Here is a 27,627-nt window from a genome sequence, read left to right as displayed (position 1 = left end):
TGAGAGTCCCGCACACTGCGATGAAGAGTGGCCCCCGCTCGCCGCAACTGGAGAAAGCCCTCACACCGAAACGAAGACCCAACACAAAAATAAATTAATTAATTAATTAATTAAACTTCCCTCTTAGAACCACTTTTGCTGCATCCCATAGGTATTGGGTTGTCGTGTTTTCATTGTCATTTGTTTCTAGGTATTTTTTGATTTCCTCTTTGATTTCTTCAGTGATCTCTTGGTTATTTAGTAGTGTATTGTTTAGCCTCCATATCTTTGTATTTTTTTACAGATTTTTTCCTGTAATTGAAATCTAGTCTCATGGCATTGTTGTCGGAAAAGATACTTGATATGATTTCAATTTTCTTAAATTTACGAAGGCTTGATTTGTGACCCAAGGTATGCTCTATCTTGGAGAATGTTCCATGAACACTTGAGAAGAAAGTGTATTCTGTTCTTTTTACTTGGAATGTCCTATAAATATCAATTAAGCCCATCTTGTTTAAAGTGTCATTTAAAGCTTGTGTTTCCTTATTTATTTTCATTTTGGATGATCTGTCCATTGGTGAAAGTGGGGTGTTCAAGTCCTCTATTCTGATTGTGTTACTATCGATTTCCCCTTTTATGGCTGTTAGCATTTGCCTTATGTATTGAGGTGCTCCTATGTTGGGTGCATAAATATTTACAATTGTTATATCTTCTTCTTGGATCGATCCCTTGATCATTATGTAGTGTCCTTCTTTGTCTCTTCTAATAGTCTTTATTTTAAAGTCTATTTTGCCTGATAGGAGAGTTACTACTCCAGCTTTCTTTTGATTTCCATTTGCATATAATACCTTTTTCCATCCCCTTACTTTCAGTCTGTATGTGTCCCTAGGTCTGAAGTTGGTCTCTTGTAGACAGCAAATATATGGGTCTGTTTTTGCATCCATTCAGCCAGTCTGTATCATTTGGTTGGAGCATTTACTCCATTTACATTTAAGGTAATTATCAATATCTATGTTTGTATTACCATTGTCTTAACTGTTTTGGGTTTGTTATTGTAGGTCTTTTTCTTCTCTTGTGTTTCCTGCCTAGATACGTTCCTTTATCATTTGTTGTAAAGCTGATTTTGTGTTGCTGAATTCTCTTAACTTTTGCTTGTCTATAAAGGTTTTAATTTCTCCATCGAATCTGAATGAAATCCTTCCCAGGTAGAGTAATCTCAGTTGTAGGTTTTTCCCATTCATCACTTTAAATATGTTCTACCACTGCCTTCTGACTTGCAGAGTTTCTGCTGAAAGATCAGCTGTTAACCTTATGGTGTTTCCCTTGTATGTTATTTGTTGCTTTTCCCTTTCTTCTTTTAATATTTTTTCTTTGAATTTAATTTTTGATAGTTTGATTAATATGTGTCTTGGCATGTTTCTCCTTGGATTTATCCTGTGTGGGACCCTCTGCACTTCCTGGACTTGACTGACTATTTCCTTTCCCATGTTAGGGAAGTTTTCAACTATAATCTCTTCAAATATTTTCTCAGACCCTTTCTGTTTCTCTTCTTCTTCTGGGACCCCTATAATTCAAATGTTGGTGTGTTTAATGTTGTTGCAGAGGTCTCTGAGACTGTCCTCAATTCTTTTCATTCTTTTTTCTTTATTCTGCTCTGTGGCAATTATTTCCACTAGTTTATCTTCCAGGTCACTTCTCCGTTCTTCTGCTTCAGTTATTCTGCTATTGATTTCTTCTAGAGTATTTTAAATTTCATTTATTGTGTTGTTCATCATTGTTTGCTCTTTAGCTCTTCTAGGTCCTTGTTAAATGTTTCTTGTATTTTCTCCATTCTGTTTCTGAGATTTTGGATCATCTTTACTATCATTACTCTGAATTCTTTTTCAGGTAGACTGCCTATTTCCTCTTCCTTTGTTTGGTCTGGCGGATTTTTACCTTGCTCCTTCATATGCTGCATATTTCTCTGTTTCCTCATTCTGTTTAACTTACTATGTTTGGGGTCTCCTTTTTGCAGGCTGCAGGTTCATAGTGCCTGTTCTTTTTCGTGTGTGTCCCCAGCGGGTGAGGTTGGTTCAGTGGCTTGTGTAGGCTTCCTGGTAGTGGGGACTGGTGCCTGTGTTCTGGTGGGTGGGGCTGTATCTTGTCCTTCTGGTGGGCAGGGCCGTGTCCGGAGGTGTGTTTTGGGGTGTCTGTGACCTTATTATGATTTTAGGCAGCCTCTCTGCTGATAGGTGGGGTTGTGTTCCCGTCTTGCTAGTTGTTTGGCATGGGGTGTCCAGCACTGGAACTTGCTGGTCGTTGGGTGGAGCTGGGTCTTAGTGTTGAGACAAAGATCTCTGGGAGAGCTCTCACTGATTGATATTATGTGGGGCCAGGAGTTTTCTGGTGGTCCATGTCCTGGACTCAGCCCTCTCTCCTCAGAGGCTCAGGGCTGACACCTGGCCGGAGCACCAAGTCCCTGACAGCCACACAGCTCAGAAGAAAAGGAAGAGAGAAAAAACAAAAAAAAAGAAAGAAAAAAGCAAACAGACAGAACCCTAGGACAAACGGTAAAAGCAAACCTATACAGATAAAATCACAAAAAGAAGCATAAACATACACACTTACAAAAAGAGAAAAAGGAAAAAAAAGAACATATATGTGTGTGTGTATATATATATATATATATATATATATATATATATATATATATATATATAAGGAAGAGAGCAACCAACCCAATAAACAAATCCACCAATGATAATAAGTACTAAATACCATACTAAGATAAACATAAAACCGGAAACAAATGGGGCTAACCTCTTCTTTGATGTTGGCCTCACAGGACTCTTATGAAGTATGAAGAGAGATGATGGCTGGGCAAGTGCTTTTAATTACGTAAGCAAACTTATTATTAAAATATTCCCAACAAACATCCTTCTTTATGCAAGGTGGCTCATATCAACACCCAGTGGCTGGATGTACCTTCTTGGTGAACAAAAGGTCTGCAATCACCTGTTTCTAGCTAATGTGGTTAGAGATCAGTGTATGGTGTTAGGAGCAGGCCACCTCCTGGTGCTAGTCTTTCAATGAATGATCAGAGATGTCACCCTAAGCCCCAACTTCTCAACTTGCACTGTGTCACTGATTAGAAACACAAAGGGTTTGAACCAAACAGCGCAACTTTTTTTTTTTTTTTTTTTGCGGTAAGCGGGCCTCTCGCTGTTGTGGCCTCTCCCGCTGCGGAGCACAGGCTCCGGACGCGCAGGCTCAGCGGCCATGGCTCACGGGCCTAGCCGTTCCATGGCATATGGGATCTTCCCGGACTGGGGCACGAACCCGTGACCCCTGCATCTGCAGGCGGACTCTTAACCACTGCGCCACCAGGGAAGCCCCAGCGCAACTTTTTAAATAGAAAAATAGCTCATAGTCCATGTACCACTAAATACGGTATACATCTCACCATGCCACACATCTCATCCACTAAAATATGTCTGCTTTTTCTGTTGGATACACGGATGGCAGAATCAAATCCTGATAAGATGTCTCTATTTTCCTTCCTCACATAGATATACATATAGCAGAAACCAAGTGAGAGAGAGAAACACAAAACATTATACACAAACAGACAATAACTGCATCTTTCCCGAGAAAACATCCTGCATGATCATCCTGAGCCAAGACTTGTGGCTCAATTCCATCAATCCTCAATTGATGATGATATTTTATAAATCCTGGGGAAACAGGGTACTGGCTAATATTTATCCAGCAGTCATTATGGGCTGGCACTGCTGCACTCTAAGGGCTTCACGGCTATTCTCTCCTTTAATCCTCTCAACAGCCCTATGAAATACATGCTATCATCCTCCCGCATTTTATAGATGAGAAACTGAGGGTCAGAGAAATTAAGCCACTCCCCAAGTTCACCAGCTTACGAGTGGTACAACCAAGATTTAGACCCAGGAAGGCTCACCTTCAGAGTCCACATAATTAACCCTTATCTCACTCTGCCTCTTATTTAAATGCCAACAATAAAAATAAATGTTCATATTCCTTTTGGAGATATTTTCTGATAAAATAAATCTTTCAACTGGAAAGAATACCAGAACTCTTTAGAGGCATGCATACAGTAGCTGTTGTAACTTTTAAAAAATGAACATGTGAAGGAATATTATCCACAGAGACTAGAAGCCAGGGATGTGAACTACCCCTCACTCACCCCTGTCAGGTCCCACAGTCTCATCTTTAGCTCATATAATGGTACTACCCACTACAGGACCTCTGTGTGGGGTAGGCAGGCAAAGTGATACCACATATCAACTTTACCAGTGGTTTTCCATTTAATTCCCTTCACTTTCTCAAAAAAGCATCAGTTTAGCCTGACACAGCCCTAGATAAACCAAAATGGTAACCCCCGAGGCCAACAGAAAAGCAATGGCTTCATTCTTTACCCATACCTCCGACTGCCTGAAAGCTCTGCAGGTCCAAAGGTAGACTGAAGATGGCTCTGTGTTGGGCTGTTTCCTCAAACTCCTACCTCTCTGCCACATCCTCTCCCACACCTAGCCCAGAAGCCCAAAGAGGAGGATCTGGTGTGTCCTGCAGGGAGGGGAGAAACACAATGGGACTGGAGAAATCGGTAAGGGGCCAGACTGCTGGGTCCAATCTGGAAGCCACTAGTCCCATGTGCCTCCCGAGCATTTGAAATGTGAGCAATCTGAATATAGCTGTGCTCTAAGTGTAAAATACATGCTGGATATCAAAGACTTACTATGGAAAAAAATGTAAAGTAGTTCATTAATAAATGTTAATATTGATTACATGTTGAAATTATTTTAAAGTCTAGTATTAAAATTAATTAATTAGTATAACTAATTACTTTTAAAATAAAGCTGCCAGGATATGTATATATAAACACACATGTGGCTTGTATTACATATTTCTATTGGACAGTCATCTTACACACCACACGTAAGGATTTGGACATTATCCTAAGAACAATGGCAGCTACTGTGAGCTTTTAAGCGGAGGCATACCACGATCAGATTTGAATCTTTAAAATATCACCCTGGCTACAAAACGGAGAATGGGCTGCAGAGGGAAATAAGCTGATGTGGCAGACTCTCTAGGAGGCTCTACAACCATCTGGGAGAGAGAAGACTGTGGCTGGAACATGGACGGCATTGCTCCTAGCAGCAGAGAAGGAGAGAAGTGAACAAAATACAAAACATAGTTAGAAAGTAATGCCCAAAAGTTATAGAAAATGAATGAATAAGGGGGAAACAAAAGGTTGTGTACAGGGATGACTCCCAAGGTTCTGCTATGAATAGAGTGGGTGGGCCATTCAGTATCCACTCTCTAGTAATTATACATCCAAGTAAAAATAGCCCATCAAGTTATTCCGGGGTCGCAGTATCCTGCCTGCATTAAGTTCTTCTGCAAGAGTCATGAATCATGGATGCTCTGAGTACTCTGGAACTAGCATATGCTATTCCAAAGTGCTTTCCTTCTGAAGAGCTCCCAGAACAAGTAACTCAAGATTCTGCCAAGACAAGAATCACTTTGGAAAGCTGTTGGAAACGATGATGTTTATTGCTGCTACGATCAGGAAATGGGCTGAAAGCACAGCCAATGGGATGGGCTGTGGTGGAAGCTGGGTGGGGTCTTTGCTCCTATGCCCCTTCCTGGCTTCTCTCCTAGAAAATTCCAGCAGAATACTGCAGGAGAACCGACTTTGGAATCAGATCTTGACTTAAAGTCAGCTTAGCTCCTTATTAGCTGGGTATCCCTGGGCTCTTCTAGGCCCCTATTTTTCCTCCCTGTGATGGGAAAATCACCACCCACCTTGGGAGGATTCAGGGCAGGGACACAGGTACAGCACCAGCAAGCAGCCTGATTAGCACAGCAGTGCCTCAAACCGGGGCTGAGGCCTCCCCTCCTTCAACCCATTCAACATCCGTCTTCCAGAAAGGGACAGGCGGCAGGTGTGCGTGAACCTCCTAATCTTCACCTGTCTCAGCTCTCACAGGTGAAAGCATGACACCATCTCAAGAGAAGCTGGGCTGGGTGTTTTCGGCATTAACCTCACGGAGAACCCAGCACCGAGCCGGGGCTGCCAGGACAGGGGACAGACACTCCTTGCAGGGCAAGCATTATCATGAATAATTAAGGCAAAGCTCTGCTTATCAAAATAAATGAACAAAGGATGCCTCCGACACGGCAGCCACTATTTTTTGGTTGTTTCAGGAGACCATTTTTTCTCAGTTACCCCGCTCCTTCCAATTTGATCATCTTCAGAGACCTCCCTATCAATTTGGGTTAATTAGCAAGCTTCTCCTCCATATAAAGCTGTGGCCATAAATCACAAATATGAGTGTGTGTGAAATTATATAGCATGGGGCCCAGTGTAATAATAAACACATTTATATTTCATAACTGCTGTTTTCTCCACACTCGAGCCGGCTCACTGCTCGGACCACAGCGGCCGGCAGGCACCCACACCCGCCCCGTGGGCAGCGCGCTGGCTTCACGTGCCGGCCTCAGACCTGCGATCTGCCGGCTCCTCTCTGCGCCGTGGTGGGCAAGGAATCATACCTGCTCACGGCCCAGTGTGCTGCACAGCGGAGACACAAATGAGCAGGTGACCTTTCAAGCCGCGTCAAAATGGGCCCTTGACCCCGAGACCTCAAAACTTCAGCGGTTTCACTGTCTGAATCAGCCAAGTGAAAAGACCCATGTTTGCACAATATGATTGTGTTTACACAAAGATTTAACGCCTCAATAGAGCAAAAGCTGTTCAGTTAATTTTAATTATTGCTTTATTCTTCTCACAACAGATTTTTTAAAAAAATGTTTAATAGTGAACTCATTGTAATTGATCCCATAAACTTTGTGCCTCTGGTCCTTCTAACTCATGCGATGACACTGGTGGGAAAGATGCATGAAAGGTTTTCCTTAGTTGAAAGGATTATTTCCAGTCCCTGCCATTGCTTATTTAACATTCTTTGTGGAAAAGATGGACACCAAGGAAAACCACAGGAAAAACTTCAAGATCTGACTGTGGGAGGGGGGAAAAGACACACATCGGTTAGAAAGCGTTCTAATGCTTAGCAGCAAATTCTAAGCAAGCAAGCAGCTCATATCAAATGAGGATGAGGGCCCTGCCAGTTCTAATGGTTTGTTATGATTATTTCTTTGGCAGGTAGAATAAATAAAAGGGGGAAGTAAATATGAGGATGCACAGGAACCCAAGATCAGACAAAATTAAATCTACAGGCGAACAATCCTCAAAAAGCAGAGCCCTCAGGGGTCATGTGTGCTGTTCCTTCCACCTTCCAGAAATGTGGCTTTTGGTGTTAAAACCTTTTCTTTCTTCAGCTCTCCGGAAGACAATGCAAGTGTTTGTCACTCAGAGGTTCCTATAGATCCTTTTGGCAGAATGCTAGAAAGCAGCTATTCTTCACCACGTGCTTTTGTGAATACAGAGGGAAGATGGCTGCACACAGCAGCAGAATCTTCACCTGAGTTTGGGATCTTTGCCCACTAGGGGATTTATAATTACTGTACTGATCAAGTGTTTTTCTCCTTAAGACGTTTAACACGTCCATAAACATCCTCCAAAAAGTGGGGCAAAAGAGGGATAAACAGGATTACTTTTTAACTCTGTAATTATCATACAAATAAAAATAAAAGCACAAATTATTTGTTCAAACTCCCCAAGCAAAGCTCTGGTATACCTAAGACAGCAACGAGTAACCTACACACCAAGATCCATCCATCCACAGCTTCTCCCACCTCTTCTCTAAGGCACTCCATTTGGATTTTCCAGTTTAGTAAGGAAAGAGGACTAAAGTGCATTCTTGTAAGGGGTCAGGAGAAGTTTTCATTTATTATTTCTCTCCATACATTTTCTAAAATATGCAAATGCGCTAGTACTGAGCTATCACTTCAAGAATCAATGCCTTGCACTTGTTGGCATCTTCAAAGCTTTCTTTCTTAAAATAGAAAAAAAAAAAAACCCAAGATTAAAGATTCTTAAATTCAATCTAAATAGAATATAGGAATAGATAAGACAAACTTTCAGTTCTCTTAGCTATTCTAAACTTGTCATACTGGATATATAACAACTCACCTGTTACTTAGCATATGTGTGAGATAAGGATGGCAAAAGTTAAGCCATTTATTTTGCTGAACCATAAACACAACTAAACTCATTTATATTCTGTTTGAATTTAGCCCCATCCCTGCAAAAATAACTGATTTCCAAAGGACAAACAGAATGGGGTATGCTTTAGAGTTCATCACAGGAAAATCATTCTCAGAGCGTTAGTCTCCTCATCTATAAAATGGGAATAATGAGAACATTTACCTGACAGGTAAGTGAGGGTTAAATAAAATGAGGTACGTAAAAGCACTTGGTGAGCTATGACAACCTATACAAGTGATATCTTATTGCTTACTTCCTTGGATAAAGCAATAATGTGTTAAGCAGCCATCCAGGCTTGGTCCCCAACTGCCTTCTCATTTCCAAAGCCAATCTGAGTAGGACTGCCTCAGCCTACCCTTTCTTTAGTACATCTGCTCTGGGGAGCTGACTAAATAACCATTGCCTCTTCAGGTCATCAAGATAAATATTACTAATTCCCTACTGTACCTAAAACTAAGGTCCGATAACAACTGTGATCCAAAACATGGCCCTTACCATGACCCCAGGAGGCCAGCCCACTAATCGCAATCTCTCCAAGTGGCAAGGGATAAGCTAATCTGTGTGAAAGACACAGATGTCACGTCCTCCCTATAGCCACATTCACATGTATGAGAGGAATAATGTCAGCAGTATTATCTCCAAACAGCAAGGACAATGCCACACAATTATAATAGCATATTGTCCATTGTATCTGGGGGATGACATGTCTGACAATGTTATTTTCTATGCATGTGAATGCAGCTGAAAGGGCCAATGCATAATTCACATCTCCTGACAAAATGCAAGCATGAAGTATGTGTCCATTAGATAATGCCACTTAAAATCCTTTTACGTGAGGTAGCACCTTTCTCCCTGGGAACTCAAAATGCTTCACGGTACTTTCCTCACGATGCTGGTGTGAACCAGACAGTGAACGATAGCAAATGCACTGAGGTACCACATACCAGTATAATACAGTTTTCCCAATAAAAGGTCCATTTTCTGACTGAAAATATTTATTCTCAGCCTTATTTCTGCCCTAACAGTCAACTTTCTCTTTGATAATAAGGAAACAATTGTTACAATTTGGCGAGACTGCTGTACATGAGAGGACGGGTAGAAAATGATCGTTAGTGCCTGGTCAGCTGGACCCATTTCCTGGCTAAAAGCCTCTCTACCACCTACCAGCCTGGCAGCCCATGTGATTTAAATCCCTGCCTCAGCAAAATCTCAAATTATTACAGGTCAGGAGCCTTCAGCAAGAGGGGAGGGGATGTCGCTTGTGAGGAGCTACAATCATGAATGTTAATTCTAGAAAGCTAGGCATCGGGTAGAGGTGAAGAGATTTCCCTATATCATGAGGGGGGGAACAGCACATCTTCTGAGACCCAAAAGAAATAATACATTATACAGTAGTTATATTCTGTCAATTTTTAAAAGAGCACAAAAGGGAAGGCAAGACCTGGCTGTAGTCTTAAAAGGATGAGGAAATATTTTGCAAGCGGTGCAGAGGAACCCAAAGAGAAGGAGCAAAGGACGGCTAAGGTTGCGTTAGGCCAGGGTTTCTCAATCTCGGTCCTGTGGACGGTTGGGCCCCATGAGTCTCCTTTGTGGAGGCCGTCCTGTGCACTGCAGTGCGTTTACCAGCATTCCTGCCCTCCACGTACCAGATGCCAGTAGCAATCCCCCTCCAAGATGTGACAACCCGAAGTGTCTCCAGACATTGCCAAATGCCCCGAGGGGGAAAATGGGCCCAAGTTGAGAATCAGAGCATTAGGCAACTAATGATCTCGCATTTGGGGAGTGCAGCTGGGCTAAAAGGTTTACTCTCACACATAATGGGCAGCCTCTTCAGCCACTGAGAGGAGGTCCCAATACCCACCCCCACCCCAACAGTCATGCGACTTTCATGTTCCTGCCGGAACCTCATTAGCTTCTCAAGCTCTTGGAGGGTCAGGGAAGGCCCGCCGAGTGGATCAGCTCCCGTGGTGAGCAGGCAGCCATGTGAGGCTGTGCACACAGGGTGGCCAGCTGAAGGGCGGAGGAGGGCTGAATCCAGCTCTGCTGCTCAAGCACAGGCCACGTCTGCCCACGGAAGGTGCACCTTTTTCTGATTCACACAAAAGCATGATGTGGGTTAGCAGCAGCCCTCCTGGGCAGCTAGCGGCCATCAGATTCCTCTTTTCCAGGTTCATCAACTGATGTACCTCATACAAGGGGTAGCAACACTGCGTGCAGATGAGAATTAGCAAAGCAGGTTTTTTGTGACTGAGGAGAATCGGAAGTTTGAAGCAGCTACATGGAACATCTCCTTTCCTCAACCCCCAAAGCATGCTTGCACTCCCACTATTGCTTTCAATATGGAGCCACGCGAAGAATAAAGACCTGCCTGCCCAAAGAGCAGGAAGAGAGGAAGCTAGGAAGTGGGTCCCGGTGTTTGTTTATGGCTAGGGCTAATCATGACTGCTTCAGTCTTCCAAGACCTCTGTCTTGGTTTCTCAGGTCTTACCAGAGCCAGAAAGCAGATATATCCAATCCACAGGTGAAGAGGAACGGACAAAAACAGCCAGGACTTCCTTGGACTTTTCCTCCATATCCTGCTTCCGTTGACTGCAGATGACCCATAATATTTCCGAGTGATTAACAATGGTCCTTTTAATAGAGACAGCAGAAATAATACTATACCTGCTCTGTAGTTATCCTCTGATAATAAGGTTTTCTTTTGCAGTTCGATCGCTACTAACAGCTAGCTGGTTTCCTTAAGATCTATGGAACACTGCACTATTCTCTCCATCATCCTAGCCTAGTTTGAGGCCTTCTACCTATTTTAAGCATACTTTAAACAGAAATGATTCCATAGAGCCTGATCTGATCTACTAGCGGCAGGGCTGTTGCTCAGAATAGAGCTTCTCCTTCTTCACTTTCAATAGAGGAGGGTAGATCTCATTAGTATGGGAAGCCAGCACTAGCCATTAGCGTTGAGTAAGAGTTGCCTCTGCTAACTATTTCTGTGCACAGTCACACAACATGCTCTGAGTTTTCTCAATAAAACAGCTCCTTCCCAGGGGGATGAAGTTGCCTCTTCAAGGGGCCTCAATTTACATATACTTTCTCAACCATTTAAAGTGAAACCTCCTTGAAGCATCATTTCACTTCTGAAGAATCTTCCTCCCCATACTTCCAGGGAGAATTTCAATAATGATGAAATGGAAACCTCTACTTAGATAGGAAATAAAAATGATATGGAAAGTAATTACACTTTTTTAAAAAAAATCACAAAACTGATTTTAGGTTTGCTTTGCACCACATTTGTTTGTTTGCTATAAGGAAAGAAAAATAAGGTGTGCAAACATGCTTATTTCTATGTAAATGCAATGTATCACCAAAGAGTACTTAGGACATGCGCTGTGCACATCAGAGAAATGAAATCCATAATGGAAAGGCATGGGTCTAGAAGCTTCCCTTTACTCTTTCTTAATGAATAAAACAGTTGGGAAAATCCTATAGTTGCTTTTAGTCCATTTGATTTCTTACTTTATACTCTGTATGATATCAAGAAGAATGACTACAAAGGAATTTGGTCCAGTTAAGAGATAAAGTGGTACTCTCCTTAAGATGTTAAAGATGCTTCTTTGTTATTAAGTTAGAAATGTTCATGTTTGCACAAATTCTATTAGTGCCCATATCAACTATAGATGTGTAATAATTTGCCCATTCTTTCTTAAGATCAGATCCATCATTGAAGTAATAAGTCTTCAAATGTCTTGTTTCTTTTAAACTATATTCAAAAGGTAAGCAGAGAGAAGAAAGACTTCAAGATTCTAATGTGTTTTCATAGCTAAAGGATTTAGTTGAGAAAGCAGGCTGAAGGGACGCAGGTGCCAGACATTGTGTAGAATTTGCACTTATGCTCCATTAATTGCCAGCATATCTTCCTTTCCCTTTTTCCTCCCCTCCCCCCATTAAATCCCTTTGGAAAACAGCAGAGCAGCAGGCCCAGACTGGTACCCAGCAGCAACACCAGGAGCAGAAGTAGCCAATTAGCCTCCAGAATACAAAGAGGGGGAAAAAAATTGATGCAGTTACCTAGCAACCAGAAAGAGCAGAAACAGCTGTGTAGCAGGCCCAGGCTGGTACCCAGGCAGAAACAGGATAGCCAATTAGCACACTGTATTTAATGCTGATGTGGTTTCCTAGTAACAGGCTGTACAAGTCTGTCTGTTGCATTTTCTCCCTCCCTTCCTCACATTTTCCTCAATCATGCACAGTATTACTATTTGCCCTAATTACTGTTTCTCCACTGCTTCAAGCAGCCATTATTTTGTCCCCAGAGAAATTGGAAGAACTCAGAAAAAAATCTTCTGTAATGACAGTATTTAGTTTCAAATTCAGATTAGCTGTAAGCCTTGAGACACTAAACAACAACAACAAAGAACGAAAAAAACAAAAAAGCCAGCAAATCGCCTTCTGCCTAAGTTTATAAGTAGCCTATGGTACCTTTTCTTCGTGCTAATATTCACATGTGAGTGAAACAAGAAACATTTAATAATGCATACCGTCATTCTTCCATACACTACATTTTCGAATAGGCTGAATCCTCTGTGTACTTGAATTTATTCATATTGATTTTCTGACACTCTCTCCTGAACACTGGGAACATAAAATCTCTTATTACCTATATCAGAGAAGGGAGATGTATCTTTTGTTGCTCTTTTTAAAATACTGATACTATGTCCAATAGGCTCATGACCAATTGAGAATTCTGCATGAGAAATCATTATTTCCTTTCTACAATAGAAGTTGAGTACAGGTGAAGAGTGTGTGAATACCGCAGTAAGGGGATTCAAACGCCATGTTGTAAGTTCACAATCATAGTAATGAATTCCAGTGAGGTGATATTAAACCTCATGAACATACAAAATGAAGACAGAAAACATTTAAACATGACTATCGTGCAGCTATTCTAAAATATTTCCAATTGCACACTGCCCATCTTATATACTAGAATATGTACTGGTGTCAACCTTTTTCCTAGGTTCTAGTCATCAGGGCACAGATTATATAATTTCACATTTTTAGGGCATCCTTTAGACTCCTAGAACCTGTCTCATTTTAACAGTACCTTCAATATTGGAACAATTTATCATCCTTCTTACAAAATTCCCCTGCTATGAAAACTCCAAGGGCTCCAGAAGAAGACATTAGACACCATAACACACTTCACTGGGCAATACTCTTCCACGAAGGAAAAGGACCTTCTCCATTGAGGATGGCTTCTGGCTTCCTGCCCACAACAAAAGGACTGATGGCTTTTGTCAACTTTAGCTCACCTAGTGGAATGGTTGAAACTATTGTATCCCAACAGATTTGGGATTTTAAAAAGTTTTACATTGTTTGCTTGAAAACAGTATGCATGATACTGTTTTACTTTACTGAGTTCCATAAATTAAATGTCAATTACAGTAATGGAAAGAGGATACATTCTGAAGACAAAAACAACAAAAGAAGTCTAAAGTATATGCTTGCTGACACCAGATGAGTGGCTTATCATATAAAATGAGTTTTAAATTGTAAGTGCATTTTTATTTTGCAAATAAAATAAAAGGATTCTAACCTGACTGCAGGTAACTTTTGAAGGGAAGAAAAGGAAAAGATGCAAAGTCCAAAAAGGAAGAAAGTCTGCCAAGTAGGCCTGGTTTAAGACAAAGCTGGACCTAGGATCCATAAGGAATTAGTCATGGGGTGCCCTGGTCTTCCATCCCCCAAAACTTATTGGCTTCCATCCTGGGTCAGTCTCCAACTCACCTACCTCAATAAGCACAGATAATAGAGGAGGAGGCAAGGTGAACATAAATATGGGACAGACCACAGAAAGCATATTCTCTCTGCAGACACCCTTAAATAATTTAAGTAGGTTGACTTCCATTATATAAGCTAGTCAGGTCCTAACACTGGCAACCAAATATGGAGACACTGCAGGAATGGGGGGTGACTCTGTCACTGGCTGGCCAAATAGCCGGCACATTAAAAAGTCACTAACTTTTGTTTATTTTGAATGGTCTTCCTTCTATTAACATTTAGCTTAATAACTGTCCTGTCAATATATTACTTTAAAAAATGGCTGAAAAGAGGTTACTCTTAGAAAATGTAGAAAATCCATCAGCAGGGAAAGGGGAAAGAGTGGGAGGTGGAGAATGCTGCTCCAGCTTCCAACACGCCCCCATCTTGACTCCCTACTTGCTTGCAGATTCCTGAAATTCCATTGAGTCTCCTATAACTGAAGATTCAAAACATAATAAAAGATTTCAGTGTTTTATACTGGTTGATGGACATGTAATCCACCAATCAATAGTGTCCAGATCCTTTCTGAGGTAATGAAGGGTAAAGGAAGGCTAACAAGGCAGGAAGTGACTCAATATAGGAAAGCATCAAGTATAAGATTCTTTGGTGGGGCATGAAGAAGGAAAGAACTGAGATTTTTAGAAAACAAATTTGCTGCCATCCAGTTCGCCTCCATTAGACTGGGGACAAATTGAAACTGCCTGGTTTAAAGGGCCACGCTCTCTCCATTTGGTAGCTGATGGCCTGGCTTTGAGTCCCATTACACATATATCCATAGTAGGCTGGATTCCCAAAGAGTTCCATTTGCTTACCAGAATTAACTTCTTTCTATGAAAAGTTTGTTTCCTCATGATCCATATTCAAGGTTTCAACTACAATTTCTACAAAATTCAAACTGAATATTTTTCAAAGAAAGGCACATCATTTTACAAATACTTTTTCATCTGTCCTTGTATTTCAACTAATTTTTTCAAAAGGATTATTCCAAAGCTGAAAAAAAAAAAAAGGTTTTGGTTTTGGTTTTATTACACATGACTTTCTTGAACTCCCCTTTGTTTCCTGATTCAAACAGAATCACTCCATTACTATTTCAACTTCAGGAGACATAAAAAAACTATTGCCGGGGTCTTCCCTGGTGGCGCAGTGGTTGAGAGTCCGCCTGCCGATGCAGGGGACGCGGGTTCGTGCCCCAGTCCGGGAAGATCCCACATGCCGCGGAGCGGCTGGGCCCGTGAGCCATGGCCGCTGATCCTGTGCGTCCGGAGCCTGTGCTCTGCAACGGGAGAGGCCACAACAGTGAGAGGCCTGCGTACCGCAAAAAAACAACAACAACAACAAAAAACTATTGCCTACCACCAATTAATTCTTACAATATTATCTTTGCCTGCACTCTTTACAAAGCTCCGTTTAACTTTCTTCCAACCTCCCAATATAATATATACAGGATAACCATAATGATCATGGTTATTAATATTCTTACTGTATTAGAAACAGCGTCTATACATTATTTATTAAAGGGAACAGTTTTTTTCAGGTTCACACTTGGCCTTCCCAATGCCATTCCTTCATTTGCACAGACTTCTCATGAACCTCTTTAGCAAACAGAGCTGGCCTAACCTTTAAATCTTAGAATTTATAAAATTCGATTACTTCCATTGCCTTTTCTGAAATGAGATTCCTCTTTTCTCTTCCTTCTTCCTACCTCCCATCCCCAATCCATGCTCTATTCTCTTCTGAAATCAGGTTCTAAATATAATGGTTTTATGAAACCATATTTCAGGCTTTTGTATCAAAAAATGAGGTTCTCAGAGATGGGGGAAGGAACAGTAGTATAGTGGGTGTTCAATAAGTATTGTTTATGGTGAAATATTTTTTAATTTCATGATTTTTTCTTTCTCCTCAATTCTTATTTTAACATATTTATTTACTTTGTGACTACCAATTATCCATTAAAAGGACACCTGGAATAGGCATCCCACAAAGCCTGCAGTTATTACCATATTATAATAATAAAATAAATGTGTTTGCTGTGTATATGCTGAGTTTAAGCCATTCTACTCAATATATGTTTACCTAAATTTATCTTCATAAATGTTAAGAGCTAGCATATTGCTAAATTATCACGTGGTGAAGCTCTAAGATTTTCCTGAATCATAAAATTCTCCCATCAATTGTTTTTCCCCACCTCATTCACGCCCCTTCTTTCACACTCTTTCCCTTAAGCCCCTGAATATGCTAAATCCAAACTATCAAACCCTCCCATTAAACTCTCTCCACCTTGTGAACTGAACAGTTAACCCTTATGCTAGTTTCCATCCCATAATAGGGGTTTAATGAGTTTCTGCCTCAACACATGGATAAACTTCATTAGCAGCCATGTGTCTCAGCATATTAAAGGCCCTTTAATGTCTTAAAATTGCCCTATTTCAGTTGCTATTGTATAAATTCAAAGAATTCTTATCTATGGCGCTGAGGAGGTTGAAAGTGGTCGATGGGCCCCCTACAGTTCCAGACTGAGGTATTTAATTTTATCCTGCTGGTACGCCTGACCTCGAATTAGGATTTCTAATTTTATATACATTAGTGTATTATCACATTGGCATCATTTTAAAAGATGAACAGCCTCAGTAAAAAACACCCTTTCCAGAAAGAGAAGAGCGGCTTCGTATCTCTGAATCATCCATGCTGCTTCTGACCACGGACAGGAGCCCTAATCTCATTTAATGCCCTGTCTTCCTTTAGAACTCCTTATCTGACTGGCTCTTCCCTTCTTAACTGCTGGTCATTTCCGTGGCACAGCACCTGACATCTACGGGCACTTAATACCTGTTTGTAGAATGACTGAATGAACAAAGTAAATAAGAATACTACTAAATTCTACTAAATAGAATGCAAGCCTAAGGGACATGGTACAAATTTTAATTCTGCCAGTGGCAGGTCGTATACACTGGACTAAGGCATATTTATAGTTTTGGTCCTCAGTTTCCACTATATGTGATAATGCTTGTTTTTATTACTTCATATGGATAGACTATTAACATTTGTCATTTTAATGAGTGAATTGGGAATGTTATAAGAAAGTCTCTCTTTAATTTTAAAAAAAAACGGTTTAATAGTAATGACCATAATAATAGTAACTATTGCAGTACCAGTAATGGGCCTGGAAACGGAAGATCATCCCTTTGTAATTTCCTTGCTCTGGCTCTCAGTCACTTGATGAGGCAGTATGTTTAAGGATCCTGCCGGTTCTTACCTATTTAGAAGACACTTAAAGTAGTTTTCATTGTCAATTTGTATTTAAATGATAAGTTTCTCATTTCCTCTGAATGGGTTATGAAGAAAAATATCTGTATGGCTTCTTTTCCCCTCATGAGTTAGCACAGAAGTTAAGAGCTCAGACTGCAGCAATACTGTCTGATTTGAATCTTGGACCAGCCATCTAGGACCTCTGTGACACTGGACGAGTTACTTGACCTCTCCTGGTCTCATTTTTCTCCTCTTTGAAATAAGAATAGCACCTGTGTCATTAGATTAATATGGCTTAAAGGGTTATATTTGTAAAAGATTTCTGTTAAAAAAAAAAAAAAAAGACAAAAGGCCCAAAATGGAGTCATTTGTGCTAAGCCCCACATCATCAAATCAAGACTTAATACCTAACTTAACTATAGTTTTAGCCTCCCCCAAGAATGAAATCTTAAACAAGTCAATCTGGAATTACCTGGTCAGCACTAGTGAGGTAATCTGCCTGAGAGACCCCTGCCATCCCCCCTAAAGGAAGATGATCTTGCCACAAACAGCTGTTTGCTGGTATAACTTCCTTGTCCTGCCACCTTCTGCCTATAAAAGTCTTACATTTTGTAGAGCTCTTCAGAGCTCCTTGCTATTTGCCAGATGGGATGCTGCCCAATTCTTGAATCACTGAATAAAGCCAATAAGATCGTTAAAATTTACTCAGTTGAATTTTGTTTTTTAACAGATTTGGAGGCAGTGGCGGGATCCAAAGGAAACTTCTGATGGCTTCAGAGATAACGAGAAACACAGGCACTGGTACCTGTAAACCTTTGAGTTCTCTGTGTCATCATTTTCAAGGGCTGTGGGTAAGTTCCTCTCAGCTCTGAGTTCTGCTCTCTTTGCATTGAGCTCCTGATCCAATTGGCTTTCCAGTGCAAGGTTAACGGGCCAGCCTAGTATGACAGGAGGCTCTAACAGAGTGCCAATCCTTAGCCCTTGGTTAGACCACAGCCCCAGTCCAGGGCTTAGTGGGTCAGCGTGAGCTGGCAGACGGTCCCACCTGGAACCCAAGTCCCTAGCCCTTGGTTAGTCCACAGTCCCCATTTATTAGAGACTGTTTAGTCTGTAGTTCCTCATTGGGAACAGCTGGTGGTGTCCACCTAGCACCTTCTCTTGGCCAGTATGCAGTAACATGTCTTTGGTTACTGCTGGTATGTTAGTGTGCATATGAGGTAATGACTATTGCTAATGGGAATCTCAGAAGACAAAAGTCACAAAATTGATGGGTATGGTCGAGCACTTAAAAGCTGTTAGAGCGCTTGTCACCTAACTCAAAAGACTCCTGTGTTAGGATAAACTGGTCACAAAACAGGTTAGACTGACACCAGGTCACCTGCCAATCCCAAGAAAATTTCCACACAACAAGGTGTGCTGTAAAACACCACACAATCCCCAACCCAGTGACACATCCCTCTTGGGTATTAATTCTGGCTCCGAGAGACCCAAGGCTTAGCTAAAAAAATTAGGATCCTTACGTTTCAAAGAACTGAGTACACTACCTCTGGCACACCTGCTTATTTCATGTCTAAGAACCATGGTCCCGGAAGCTATAAATATCTTAACAACAATGGCAAAACCTTACTAAAGACAACCTAGAATTACAACGGCCATTATAGGGAACGTTCCATTTAGACATGATCATCTAAGAAAGCGTGCCTTAAAACAAGGGTTCTCAAATCAAACAAATAGAATGGGATACCTACTGTAATTGGCAGGCAGAGGCTCCAAAGTTCCAAACTACCTTCACTGAAAGATGTGTTATAAAAGGCTAATGAAAGGACTCAAGAGGTACCTAAAACCAAAGACCACAGGAGGGACACAGTTCCTACTGCTCCCCTTTACCCCCCTTTGCTGTAACATTCCTTCTACTGTCTTCTGTTTGAATTGTCTTTCAATTCTGAAGAGACTACAGGACTGAACAAGTCTGCCAATTTAGTGGCCATACAGACACCCCCATATCTACCCTCAAAGGAAGGTCCCCATATGCACCCCTCCCAGAGTTGACAGGACTCCGAGAGATTTTCTGGTAAACTGCTACATTATTCCCTTAAACAGCCAAGGAAAAATAAAATTAAAATTAATGGAAAAACCTTGTCAAATTCTGGTAAATACTATAGCCTGCAGATGGGATCCTGGGAAACTGGCAGAAGCCAGCAAAGAGTGAGTGTTCTTACCAGAGGGAGCTCTCCTGAATTTCTGTCTGTTATGCCCAGTTGGGAGAGGAAAATAAAATTTGACATTGCTCCTTCCTTTCTAAATCCAGATCCATTGGTTATTGATCCTTTCTCTCCCAAGGACAGCTGTTACCTTCTTGTTTGTCTTGTTTTACGTCCTGAGAACTTGGCTTGTCAATTTGAGGGCCTCAAGATATGACTGGGCAGAAATGTAGGTTACATCCCATTTGCAGCTAGATATGGCTGGACAGAAATGTGGGTTAAACCCCATTTGCAGCTTGGGTATACAGCCAGCCCTCAGGGGAATTGTCTTTTTTTTTTTCTTTCTTTCTCCTTTTGGCTATCTTTGGGAGTGGCTCTGAATCTTGGAGGGTAATAACTTTTGCACCCTCTTTGGGGACATCTCGAGTCCATAGGATTGTTCAATACTGCCAGTATTTTTTATTTCATTTTATTTATTTATATTTATTGCATGTGTCAGCTGAAAACTGACAAGATATTTGAAAGCATTTTTTAAGTAGCTCTGTGAGCAGAAGTTGGCCAAATTGGAAGCTGATATTCAGAGCCTGACAGAAAAAAATTTTTAAACCTCCCCTAAGATAAATGAAACTATGTACCCAGGAGGAAAAAAATAAAATAACAAAAACTATTCTGATGCCTTTGTGGAAGGATTTACTAAAACATTCCAAAGACAAACAGCTCTAAATCCAGAATATAAATTTTCATTTCCATCTTAATTGGAAATCCTCTCCCCAATATAAAAAAGCAAATTGAAGATAATGTGGTTGAATAAGCAAATCAAGCCCTTGATAATCATTTAGGCTACAACCCACTTCTTTGAGAAATTAAAAGCAACTGCCCCTATCTTACAAATTTTTGCAAAACCAGAAATGCAGCTCTAGAAACAATTCGAAGTCCAATCCCCAAACCTCCCTTATTCATCTCAAAAGACTTGTAGGTATTGTAAAAATTCTGGCCTTATGAAACAAGAGTCCTTCTTGGACGAACTTACATTCTTTTCCTGTGCCTTTGAGATGTAAATGTTCTACCAGGTCTTCTCCAGGAAATCGTATCTAGGCCATATCTCTTTGAAATGCAAACTCCAGGGAGGTAATTCTTACCAAAGGGAAAAAAGGGGGTAGGGAGTTATTTGGAACTTAGACAAATGAAAAATCTTAAGTGTCTTCTTCACAAATATTAGTGAAAAGCTTTAACCATCTGAGCCTTAACTTATTCCATCTGCCAAACACACAATTTTGATCCAACTTATTTTATATAACTAGTGAGTTTTGTATTATTGTACCTAATTCATGGCTAAAATTTGAGGATGGAAGCTCTAAGGTCTCTGAGTCAGTCTGTATGTTTATGTGTGTCTATATACACAGTTGACACTTGAACCACAAAGATTTGAACTGTTTGGATCCACTTGTTTGCAGGTTTTTTCCAAGAGTAAGTATTTCAGTGCTATATGATCTGCAGTTGGTTGAATCCGCAGATATAGAGGAACCATGTATACAGAGGGCGGATGATGAGTTACACACAGATTTTCCACTATGCAGAGGGTTGGCACCCCTGAACCCCACATTGTTCAAGGGTCAACTGTATATGTGTTGTAGATGTGTGGTATTTTCTACCTCTGGATGGTATTGCTAAGATTAATTTGTAAAGGGCTCCATTTAATTGGTTTAAAAACAAATGCTATATAAATTAAACATAGTCTCAGAAATATGAAAACTCAAATGTTTTTCAAGTTCACGTGACCTAGGATAATCTTCAGTAAATAAAAGCTAGTTTAAGTTTGTTGGCTTAATTAAAATAGATATGTCTTTAGAGTTATCAACATTGAAAATAATGCAGACATACAATTTTATTCTACCTGGGTTTACTAGTCAAATAAGTTCATGTTATCTCCATTACAAAATTTTTCAGCAAGAAAAATAACTTGGTATGATAAAATTTTCATGAGTAATCTAAACATAACTGTTAAGAACAAGTGATTTAAATAGATGTAAGTGGGTAAGCGTTTCCACTTTCCAGTAATAACTATGGTTTATGGTATATCTACTTAAATAGTTTCCCCAAATCTTTTTGGTAACTTGAAACCTTAAAGTTTTGCTAAGTTAAATTAAATGATGAATAGTCACTGACTATCTAGATCATTTCCATATAAATACTGGAACATTAGTCCTGAACACAGGTTTATCTTTTAGCTTCTTATTACTGAGAAACTTGGGTTTATTAGTAGACATGGGTTTTTTTTTTTTTTTGCTACATTGGAAAATTTATTATGAGAAAGAATATACTTCTAGAAATTATGAAATGTATTTATAAATTTGCCAATCCACAGAATGCCCATATAAGAGACAGTCCACAATTTCTTACATCTTAGTTTTCACTATGAATTAAGGATGCATTCCTTATTTTCAATATTATCAATATATGTAATTAAAACTACTTAGAAAAAATAAGGGTGAAGGAAAACAACTGTGTATGAAAAGTAGGTAAGGAAAGTAAAATGACTGATTGTTCCAAAATGAGAAAGAGAAAAAAAAAATAGGACAAAATTGTAGAAAGTTTGTGGAAAAGGAAACTTGGAAACAAATTTTATGTGTAGTCAGGCTGGCTAAGATTAGAATGAATTTATTTACGTTTAAAAAAATGAGTTTTAATATCAAAAGTACACTAGTATAAAATTAGAATTGGTTTTCTCTGTTAAAATTACAAGGTTTTATTGGACTTTTAGTCTGCTTTTGATAATGGATTGTGAAATTTTCTTTATTTTTTAAGTAATCTGCCTGGACAGTGAAGATTTTGTGTCTTACCAGCAACTTACTGTGCTTCACACTGTCTTTATCAGGTCTTTGACTGCTGAGAAAACCCAATCTTCTCAATATTAAAAGAGCTAAGTTTTGCTTACAACTATGTAACCTTCTGTATTTGCCTTTAACAGTATCTACTGTCACTATTAAATGGATATTTTTGACACACTTCCCCCCAAATCAAATTCTAAGTGAAGTTTTTTGACTTCAAACTTTCTTTGGGATTTTCCAGAGGGCCCCTGGAACATCTCAAGAGATTTATTCTGTCTCCTCATAAAAAGAAAGATGTTAAACTAAATAGGCTTATTTGACATGTTAAATTAAATAAGAAGCATTGCCAAATAGGTAACAATAAGTCTTCTCTATTTTGTATTTGTATATGTTATAAGTGTTCCAGAAATCGTATGAAATTCTTAAATGTTAAATGTTCTGGTAAAATGTTATCAGTCGTAATTCCAGTTACTATCTTAAAATGTATATCACAGAAATAAATACACGTCCTCGGCAAATGAGTTCTCATCAGATCTTAACAGTGGGCATTTTAAAGTCTTTTATAATTTACAGGCAGTTATTGTTTTACTCTGATATTTTTGCAAAAGTGAGACTCATGGAAAGGACCTTACCAAGTGCTTCTGACCACTGACACTGCTGCAAAAATAGAAGGCACTGAACCTTGGGTACATATCTCACAGCTGAAGAAGGTTCCACCTGACATCTGCTCCTGGGCAAACTCTGGAGACCTGCAAATTAAACTGACTAGGAAGAGAAGTAGCTGACATCAGTATAGACTGCTTCCACCCAAGATGCTGAATCAAGACTTCATACTTTAACGAAACATTAAAAACCCTTTCTTCTTCTCTTTGTTTCCTTTACTGTGGCATTGGCCTGGAACGACACCACCATCATATCTCCCAGGCCATTACTAAGGGGGATAACCTTTTAGACTGCTGGATTTGCCATTAAAAACTCCAACCTGTCCATAATGCTAGAGACCCCCTGGTCCTTCCTGCGACCAATTTTTCTTCTATTCCTAATGTCCTGTAAACTACAATTGAACCCCCCTTAGAAGTCACTTAGAGGGTCTAACTTTTATGGCCAGGACATTCAGTGCCTTGTTTTTACTTTTCTCTGATTATAGCTGTACTTGCCCAACTAGACACAATACCTAGACAAACCATAGTACATTAGCACCTCGACGTTCTTATGATTATCTAAATCAGATCTTACCCCAATCGTGAAAAGATCTTACCAGCTGCACCCATTTTTGCAAGGAATTTAGAACAACTTTTTATTTGGGGCTAGGAGATTTACTTTCCAAATGCACTGAAAAACTAACTGACCCCTGGCTTGAATGGGCAAGTGCAATGATCCCTGCAAATGAATCCGTTAACAGTGCCATCTTCATGGGAATGATTTGTGCCCTGACATGATTAATCTTTGTCTGTGGTGATTATCATTCTCCTTGGGCTTATGCATACCTAGATGGCTGGTACATAACCAGGCAATGCCTCTTAGGTTACCTAACTGTGCCCCTAACCATCCACAATCAAACTGAGGCACCTCATTGGTCAATTCCCCTGATTTACATTGTCAAGTTAGAAGGGACCTATCAGAAGGCTTCAGGACTCAGGATTCGCTTCCTTTGGCAGGCACTTACTTCCCTGGTTAGAAGTGAGTACAAATGAGACTATGATCAGGAACCTTCCTTAACTCTTGAAAGTATTGCAAAATCCACTGCTAAAGCAATAGCTGCCCAAGAAAATTCCTTAGACTCTGACCAAGGTTGTTCTTGATAATGGGATAGCCCTTGATTATCTTTTAGCTGAACAATAAGGTGTCTGTGCTGCATCCAATACCACTTGCTGCACTTGGATTAACACTTCTGGGGAAGCTGAAACTCAGCTACATAAAATCACTGAATAAGTCACTTGGCTTTAAAAAGTGACTCCTTCAATGAGGTCTTCCTTGACGTATTTGATTTTGCTTGGTTTGGGTCTTGGGGAGCATGGCTCTGAAGTGCACTCCAGACACTGGGAATTTGTCTTGCTTACAATAATCATAGTAGTCTTCCTGGTACATTTTAAATGCACGTTTAAGTGCATGTTCATGGTCACTAACCACCAAGCAAGTAACACCCTAAGACTGAAATGTCAGAAAAGGGATGAAGAGAATGACCAACTTAAAAAGTGTGAAACTTAAGTCATGACCTGTGAATAGCACACAGAGAATCAGCAAAAACTGTGAGATCTTCAGAGCAGTAGCTGGGAGTGGCATTAATGCGTTAAATTTTGATCACATCTCTAAGGCTGAGTTTGATCAGAAAGGGAGAATTGTTAAAAAAAGAGACAACTGGCCCAAAATGGAGTCACTTGTGCTAAGCCCCACTTCACCAAACTGAAACTTACAATTTTAATATAGGTTCACCGGCCGCAAGAATGGAATCTTAAACCAGTCAATCTGGAATTACCTGATCAGCACTAGAGAGGTAATTTGCGTGATAGATCCCTGTCATCCCCTAAAGGAAGGTGACCTTGCCACAAACAATCAGACTCTTTGCTGGTACAACTTCCTTGTCCAGCCCCTTCTGTCTATAAAAGTCTTTTGTTTTGCATAGTGCTTCAGAGTTCCTTTCTATTTGTTAGATGAGATGCTGCCCAATTCATGAATCACTAAATAAAGCCAATAAGATCTTTAAAATTTACTCAATCGAATTTTGTTTCTTAATACTCTGAACAATACCTGGCATATAGCAAGTGTTTATAAGTATTTGTTGAAAAGTAAAATAAATTATATTTCAAACTTTAAAGAACTTTCATTATGTGTATAAAATAAGCACTTTTGTTTGCCTCTTAAATACTACACTCATCTTTTTGTTTGTAATGTTTTTACTCACCTTTCCATTTAAAAACAATTTCCCTAAATCCTAATTAAACTTAGAGATTGTGCCACATCTTGATTCATTATGACCACCCCAAAGCAGATATAGAATGCTAAGTAAATTGCACGTTCTTTTTATCTTTTCACTTAGAAAGCATACTTTTATATTTTTCAGTGCAAAATCTAGAATGTCCTATCACCACCCATGGATTAGGCTAAAGCAACCCCAGTCTATAGAGAGCTCTCCAAGTAGCACAAGAGAGGACGTGGCCTCTTTTCTTCCTCTTCTGTGACCAACAACCAAAGACTTCATTGCTGGCCTTTGTCCAGAATTTACCAACCTGACTCATCTTAATAGTGTAAATGTGGACATGCTTTTATATGAATTTCCATATTAGAAAAGTCTGCTCACTTAACACAAAGCACCATTTCAATCACAGACTTTCTTCCTTTCCTACTTAGCAGTGATCAAGAAGAAATGTGGAATATTATTCTTTCTCATTTTGAATAGAAACTACTAACATTTTAACAAATTGATTTTTGCTGAAAATAAGCATAATAAAGTGTTTTTTTTTAATTGAAAGTGAGAGATTCCCCTGTGTCAAAATATAAGAATTATTTAGCTGTCTCCAAGAAGATGAATAAAACTATGAACATAATGGTTGACTTATTGAGAAAGAAAAATATATTATACAAAGACCAGAAAACAGAGTGGGAGAGAAAGGTCTGTAATGGCTTGGCTGCTAAAGGACATTTTTACGCTCATGCCAGCACTAAGTGCTCTTCCCAATGAATAAACCATATGTCCATTTTTATATGCTTCCTTTCACTAAGATTCTGCTACTTCACAATATTCCTTTTGTCCCAGTTCCTGCCTCATCTTCTGCAACCCCCAGCCTGGCTCCCCCATCCCTCACTTCACCTCCTTGGGCAACCAGTATTTGTGCCCTAGCTACCAACTTGAACATCTGCTACCTGAAAAAAAGAAAGGCCACCTCACTGCCTAACATCCTCCAGGGCAAAAAGTTTGAAGGATTCAGCATCCTCAAAAAACAGACACAGAAGGGAAAAAAAAAGAAGCAGCAGCATATCTTTTCCAGCTCAGTAAATCCTATCTGTATAAAGATTAAATGGATAACACTTTTAAAAATTCTTCAATGCAAGGAAGTCCATGTTACTAACAACGTATTGTCTTTCTTTATGCATAGACAGAGACCCACACATTTTATTTCACATTTGCAAGTGTCTCTTTTTCAACATATTACCATATAGAAGAGATAGATCATATATATAACTCTAGAGAACAAAATGCCAATATTTTCCCTCTTTCTCCTGGATGGTTTTCTCTCTCTCTCTCTCTCTCTCTCTCTCTCTCTCTCTCTCTTTATGTCCCAGAACACTTCCCCAGCTGAAGGATAAGAAAATATTTTCACTGAATTAAAGTGAGCCCTGTGTTAAAACAGCTTGCCTGAATCCAACCAGAGCCCTTCAGCCATGGCTCACGGGCCCAGCCGCTCCACGGCATGTGGGATCTTCCCGGACCGGGGCACGAACCCGCATCCCCTGCATTGGCAGGCGGACTCTCAACCACTTCACCACCAGGGAAGCCCCAGAGCCAATTTTTTTAAACTTCATTTCAACACTTGGTCAGCGGCTCTTCCTACTCCGTTCACTTCTAGCAGCAGACTCGTCTCCAACCTGAATTCCCATCACTGTATACCTTTGCCCTCAAGCTTTTTACTAGTCTACCTCCTTGATATGTTTGCACTTAATTTGATTCCATCCTTCATGCTTTTTTCATTATTCTTAGTTCATCCACACCACATAAATTATCACTTTTCTTTTTTTCAGTTCCCCATGTGCCCCCTTCACACCAATTCCAAATAAATACTTCCGATTCTCATCCATTTCATCCAAATTAATTCAGATTCCCTCTCCTAATCCATCTCCACTTCTGCCTCCCCTCCTATCCTTCCTATCCTTTCTACCTCCCCTCCTATCCTTCCTATCCTTTCTGCCTCCCCTCCTATCCTTCCTATCCTTTCTACCTCCCCTCCTATCCTTCCTATCCTTTCTGCCTCCCCTCCTATCCTTCCTATCCTTTCTACCTCCCCTCCTATCCTTCCTATCCTTTCTGCCTCCCCTCCTATCCTTCCTATCCTTTCTACCTCCCCTCCTATCCTTCCTATCCTTTCTGCCTCCCCTCCTATCCTTTCTCTTTCTCAAAGCACCTACTTTTCCCTCCGTGCTTGTCTCTGCAGAAGGTTTTACTGGCAAAATGCTTCTGGAGGGTGCAAGGCCATTGCTTCCTGTGTTGTTTTAGGAAAGTCATGCTCTACATTACTGCCAACTTCAATGGGCCAAGGCCTGCATGTCCAATTTCACCCTCCATGAGTAATGTCCTTGTATCATCACCCCTACACTGAAATTATGGAAGTGAGGAAAGAAAAGCTTCTTGTTCTTTGGTGGCATTTAACTTTAA

General features: G+C 40.1%; 1 protein-coding gene and 1 long non-coding RNA gene across 12 annotated transcripts in view; both read right to left on the bottom strand.

Annotated features, from left to right (window-relative positions):
* The window catches only part of KLF7 (KLF transcription factor 7), a 109,892-nt gene that overhangs the window by 38,146 nt on the left and 44,119 nt on the right, over positions 1–27,627 (bottom strand). For 9 of the 11 annotated variants that reach the window (XR_010944294.1, XR_010944295.1, XR_010944297.1 and 6 more), the window contains one exon: positions 10,653–10,795. The exons of the other annotated variants lie outside the window; for them this stretch is intronic. Coding sequence is in view for 2 of the 9 variants with exons in the window: in XM_067740845.1 (XP_067596946.1) it covers positions 10,653–10,795 (143 nt within the window). In the remaining 7 variants the exon portion in view is untranslated. The remainder of the gene's footprint in view (positions 1–10,652; positions 10,796–27,627) is intronic. 11 annotated transcript variants of the gene reach the window in all.
* Positions 12,573–23,017, bottom strand: LOC137226290 (uncharacterized). The gene is made up of 2 exons (XR_010944301.1): positions 20,462–23,017; positions 12,573–15,257 (listed from the first exon to the last, which is right to left on the bottom strand). It is a non-coding gene; the product is annotated as an uncharacterized lncRNA (long non-coding RNA).

Source organism: Pseudorca crassidens, chromosome 6 (genome assembly GCF_039906515.1).
Source record: "Pseudorca crassidens isolate mPseCra1 chromosome 6, mPseCra1.hap1, whole genome shotgun sequence".
Lineage (NCBI taxonomy): Eukaryota > Metazoa > Chordata > Mammalia > Artiodactyla > Delphinidae > Pseudorca > Pseudorca crassidens.
The sequence above is the reverse complement of the archived record's forward strand: the minus strand, read 5'-3'. Positions and strand labels throughout refer to the sequence as shown.